Below are 5,408 nucleotides of genomic sequence, written 5' to 3'. Positions count from 1 at the left end.
ACGAATTTTTTAAACAGAATAAGTAACAAATATGTAGCATTTGTTCCCACCACTAAATACGTACGCTACAAAATACTTGATCACTTCATGTTGAGAAGAAAAGAAAGTACTGAAAAAACAAAAGCAATTTTTTGAAGCACATCATCATCTAGTGTTTTTTCCAACAAGATACGCATAACCTTCCTTAATACTTAAATTATAAAACTTCCAATTTAGACGATTTCAGATAATCCAAAAACAAGGTAAGAAAACTAAACTCCAATTCAAAAACTAAAGCATACCTAACCTGAAGTATCTAGCTAAAACATCCATAACACAACAAGTACCATTTTATGCTTTGATGGCTTCAAGAAAATCACATGCACGAGAACAATTGAAGACCCCTTCTCAACATAGAGGAAACTCATGTACAAATCAGTTACAGTCTACGTACACAAGTCTACCCGTCTCAAACAACAAAAAATGTCTGTTGAAGGTCCAATGGGGGAGATCTAATAAAACAAGAAACTGGATTATATCAAACTGCCATTATTCATACCAAAAGCGATGCTGCTGATAGTAATTTCATTATCACCACAGCCTTCATTCAAAAACCTTCCCTGAAAGCAAGGAGAGCGAGAGGCTAGAGGTAATGCTCAATTGTTCAGCAGAGACACAAAAATGTCACATGAAGATTATGACTGATTCTCAGGACTAGGCTTCAGCTCCCGTTTCCTTTATTTGGATTGATGTCTTGGCTAAGCTTGCTTCCAATTCATTTAACTCATCCAAGTCCAACTCGTCCTCATCATCATCTATGTCATCAAGAGCTTCACTATCAGCACCAGCTGAGGTGCTTGGACCATCTTGAGCAGCGTTCCCATTACCCTGAAGTTGAACCCAACAATTAGAAAAACGAAAGATACAGCTGATGTTAAAAAGGATACCATATTTAATACTTAAAGCACACATTTTAACTGTACGTTGAATAGAGGAAGAAATGTAAGCGGTGGTGCTACAGGCCAATATTTCCTCTTGAAACATAGTATAATAAATCTACAACAATTAATAAAAGAGGGTTTTTATAACTGTTCTCTGTGTACACAAATCATTTTCCTGTTTGACTCTTAAAATTAAATCACAACAGCAACTAATCATTTGTTGTATATTCTGCTGACCCAGTTGTACATAACAGTAAATGACCACAAAAATGAACTCAGTTCCTAAACAAAACTTTTCCCGGTAACGACTACCTTAATACCCACACTAACGCACAAAACCCACAATGAAGGGTAACCACTGATTTGAGAAATTAAATCGACTGAAAAAGAAAAGAAAATATGTTGAGTAATAGTAATGGAAAAGTAGCGGAGATAAACGGCTAAATCCACCAAAACATAACTGCATATACTTCATAGTAACTAGCAATAACATAACACTGCTGCAGTTGGGTGTCAGTATTTTCTATACACTATCTTAATTTATTGAGTTAAAATTTAATGTTAATATTAATTTTAATTTTATGTATTTTTAAAATAAAATATACACATTATTATTACTAGTAAGAAAGAGACACCGTATGCGTCTATAATTAATAAAATTAATGATGTTGGTTCCAGAGAAAGTAGTAGGTAGTTTGTGGTGCATAATGCTATTGAAATATGTGAGTGATATATAGAGTAATGTGGGTGCTATTGAAATTAGAAAAAAAAATATCTAAACAAACTATTAATATGCTAAAAGTAACGGCAGTCATATCAACAGCACAACGCCCTACAAATCACTAACTTCTTTCAACAGCATAACACATTACAAACAGAATGCCTCTTTCCCACTAGTAGTAATAATATGTATATTTATTTTTAAAATATATAAAATTAACATTAAATTTTAAATTGTTAAAATAAAATAGTGTATAGAAAATATGAACACACAAGTGCAGCAGTGCCTGTGTTTCTGCTAGTTACTATAAAGGCCAACCACACCCGCAACCAAGGTGCAAGCAGTAATAAAGGCGCAATAGTACTTCAAAGGCCAACCACATTAGAAACCCAGGTGCAAGCAGGTAAAGCACAAAGAACTTCAATTTTGTATTTTTTGGAACTTGTTACAGGTACATTATATCCCATTACAAGAATGGGCTTTCAGAAACAAGCACAAGTTGTGCAGTCAATACAAACAAACAAAGTCCAAGCCCTTCAAGATAATATGGCAATTCACATTCTAACTACTTTACAAACCACGAGAGTTTATTTCTAAAATGTAGTGAAGAATCAAACAAAATTAACTCAGAAAACAATTTGGTACTGCTACCCTGAACTCCATGCAAATTTTTTAGCTCAAAACATCATAATGGGGAAAGCAAACTCCTAAAAGCCAATATTGAGAGGAGAATCACCACCTTAAATCAGGGGTTTGAAGGTTGACAAGGTACTCATACTCGGGCATCGAGTCACTAAGTTGCACTAAGACCAACTTGACACTAATTAAAAGATCGTCAAATTACCCAAGGATTGTTAACATTCAATACTTCAACTTAGAGGTCTTAGCGGCCATTCACGTTATTTGGTGGAAAAAATGTTTTTAAATTCAAAAACATATTCTAAAACTTCACAATAAAAATTAGTTGTTCTAGTGTTCTTCTGAAATCAAAAGCTAAAAATATTTACATTAGTTAAGCAAAGAAAAACTACATAAAAAGGTTATATCATATAAGTGCATTTTCTTCTAAAACCCATCTAAATGTACCCTAATCTTAACTTCATTTAGGTTTCGATGGAGAGGAAAGAAAATTATTGAAATTTAAAAAAAAACTTGCTTGGTTTAAAGAAAATAAAGTGAAACAAGTTGACTTAGGAATCAAGTTTCAATTTTTTTCCTCAAGTTTCCTCTACAATTCAAATTTCAACTCATTCAGGGTAAATCCTAGATCACATCAAATAGGGTGGAGAGCAGCAGCAGCTAGACCACACCCGAATATGTAACCAACATCCCAAAGAATTTTAAACCAAAGCTTAACAATACACAGGTGAATATAACTAAAAAGGTAATCACTTAAATTTATTTAGATTTATAAAATGAGAAAGTATATCATGATTATAGATTACAGTGGCACTCATAGTCCCATTACAGATACTGCCATTCACTCATCCCAACTACAACAATTCAGTAGCAGCCAAATTGGCCATAACTTCTTAAAATGTTGGCAACTGTGAAAGTTTTATTTTGAACAAAAGGCAAAGCACAACATTCCAGTAATTATGGTCGCACACAGCAGCTTTTTATGTGAATGGAAATCACTAGCAGCATTTATCTCAGATTTGCACTTACCAGGTTGGTTATCAGAATTTGAACATACTAAATCAAATGTGGAGATGTGGACAAGAGAGACAAGAATAAAAAAACTTACATTCTGTTCAGTTTGATCATTATCTGGCTCTCTCTGGTATTTTTCATATGCTTCTGCATCGTCCACAAACAAGCTAGCATTTGACAAAAATAGCTCCCGACCACTGCATTGGAGGAGAAAATAATGTAGCCAGATTAGCAGGAGGGAAGGTAAAAAGAGTGTCCACCTTCATAACAACATGCACATCCCACAGTTTTTCACCATTTTTTATTAAGAGGTGGGGGCCATATACATACATTCACATGTGAACAATAGGAATGGATAATGATGTACCTCATACGGTCATTCTTAGCCCTCTCTGCTTGCTGTGCAGCTAAATTGGCATCTCTTTCTTCTATCTTCTTCTTCTTCCATTCATAGAATAAATCAGGAGTCATAGGAGTCGTAGTTTTCACTTTGGCACGCTATACCATGTGATATTTTGTTAGATAACCTGATAAAATATTATGACATAGCTTCTAACAAGAAGGACAAAAAAATTCACCTGATTTTCAATATCCTCCTCGATTGATATCTTGTTAGCTTCTTCCTCTAACAAAGCCTTCATTTGGGATTTCAAAACATAACCAGGTGGAAGAGCATGTCTATAATGGCAATTCCTACCACCATTGGGGCAGACCCAAAACCAACCATATTGCTTCTTCTCTACCGCATCCAAAAAGTGTTTGCATACCTGGAGATATCAGACAAACAACAGACAGCAGTCATTTCGAGTAGCACAAGCCAAACTACAAAAACAATTTGAAAATAATGCAATACCACCAAACATTCAATAGAAGCCCCACAATCAACTAAAACCACAATTAACCACAGAAAGAGAAAATGAATACCAAACAAATAAATGTAACAGTTAAGATTCCATGTCCAACAAATCAAATAAAACATACAATGTCAGTTGGTTTATTATGATTATAGTCATCTTTCTTCGACTCCACCACCTTCTCCAAGGTCTCTTGATCCCAGTCCTCCATTGTGTCTGACAACACGACACAAACCAAAAAAATTAGAAAAATAAAAACTTCAATCAAAACCAAAACAACACCTAAAAAACAATTATCATCATTGAACTAACTAAATGCAATACCCTCGTCACGCTTATCACTGTAAATATCAATCTTTTCCCCTTTCCTCTGAACATTCAAATCATGCGAAAACTTGCACTTGAAGCCTTTGGCACACTGCCCCACTTTAAAAAACTCACACAATATAGACTTGGGATCAACACCTGACCAAAGCAAACTCAGATATATTAGCTTCCACTTCCATCAACACTAATAAAAAAAAGTTATAACAGGAAAAATGGTACATATAAAATGATTAGTTCATTACCAACTGGCACTTTAGGCTGAGTAACAGCGATTTTGAACAAATCATTTAGTTCCTTCTCCTTGGCCTTCTCTTCCTCCTTCTTTTTCTGTCATCACCATCACAAACAATCAATTATTTTACTTACCTAACAATTACAAACCAATCATAAAATTTATAACTAACAAAAAAACAGAGATAATATATATACGTACCTTGGCATCGACTTTGGCGGGATCGACCCTGGGCTGCACTGATTGCTTAAGGTTCTGGACATACTTCTGAACATTTTTGCTCTTATTTTTGTTCTTGAGACCGAAGGTTTTGTCCTCTACAACCTTCTGCTTCTTCGCTAAATCAGCTTTGGACTGCTTCGGCGGCATATTTTATCGGCATCAAAAATTGAGAACAAATATGCGTTAGCTAATATTAATTGTTTCGCTTCGATGAAAATCGAGAATAATCAAATTAGGGAAAGGTATGAACGAAACGAATAATCGGTATGGTGCGAAGGAGACGTGATTTGGAGAGGGGAAGAGGTTTGGATTGGTTTGGCTTGGTTAGGGTTCGGAAGTGAGAGGCGAGGGGTGGTGTAGGTTCCAGAACATTACAAAGAGGTTCAATTCCCGATCTACCCCTCGAAAGTACTCTTGGCCAAATCCACGAGTTACAATGGATTAGTTTGAACACAAAAATATAAGGATGTTTTGGTTCC

General features: G+C 35.1%; 1 protein-coding gene across 1 annotated transcript; it reads right to left on the bottom strand.

The window, feature by feature from the left end:
- Positions 1-311: 311 nt before the first annotated feature.
- Positions 312-5,408, bottom strand: LOC137829577 (Zinc finger C-x8-C-x5-C-x3-H type family protein). The gene is made up of 8 exons (XM_068636406.2): positions 4,909-5,408; positions 4,718-4,802; positions 4,473-4,613; positions 4,276-4,364; positions 3,873-4,061; positions 3,662-3,792; positions 3,389-3,491; positions 312-867 (listed from the first exon to the last, which is right to left on the bottom strand). The coding sequence occupies exons 1-8, from the start codon at positions 5,074-5,076 to the stop codon at positions 694-696; spliced, it is 1,080 nt and encodes a 359-aa protein (XP_068492507.1). The 5' UTR covers positions 5,077-5,408; the 3' UTR covers positions 312-693.

Source organism: Phaseolus vulgaris, chromosome 7 (assembly GCF_051622355.1).
Source record: "Phaseolus vulgaris cultivar YP4 chromosome 7, ASM5162235v1, whole genome shotgun sequence".
Taxonomy (NCBI): Eukaryota; Viridiplantae; Streptophyta; class Magnoliopsida; order Fabales; family Fabaceae; genus Phaseolus; species Phaseolus vulgaris.
The sequence above is the reverse complement of the archived record's forward strand: the minus strand, read 5'-3'. Positions and strand labels throughout refer to the sequence as shown.

Bases quoted from the DNA above. Each gene is read 5' to 3' on its own strand.
- LOC137829577 (XM_068636406.2), bottom strand. From the start codon at position 5,076: ATGCCGCCGAAGCAGTCCAAAGCTGATTTAGCGAAGAAGCAGAAGGTT. The intron at 4,365-4,472 runs GTATTGCATTTA...TCGTGTTGTCAG, and splicing joins CAGTGATAAGCGTGACGAGG to ACACAATGGAGGACTGGGAT. The intron at 3,793-3,872 runs GTGAATTTTTTT...CACATGGTATAG, and splicing joins AGGAGGATATTGAAAATCAG to CGTGCCAAAGTGAAAACTAC.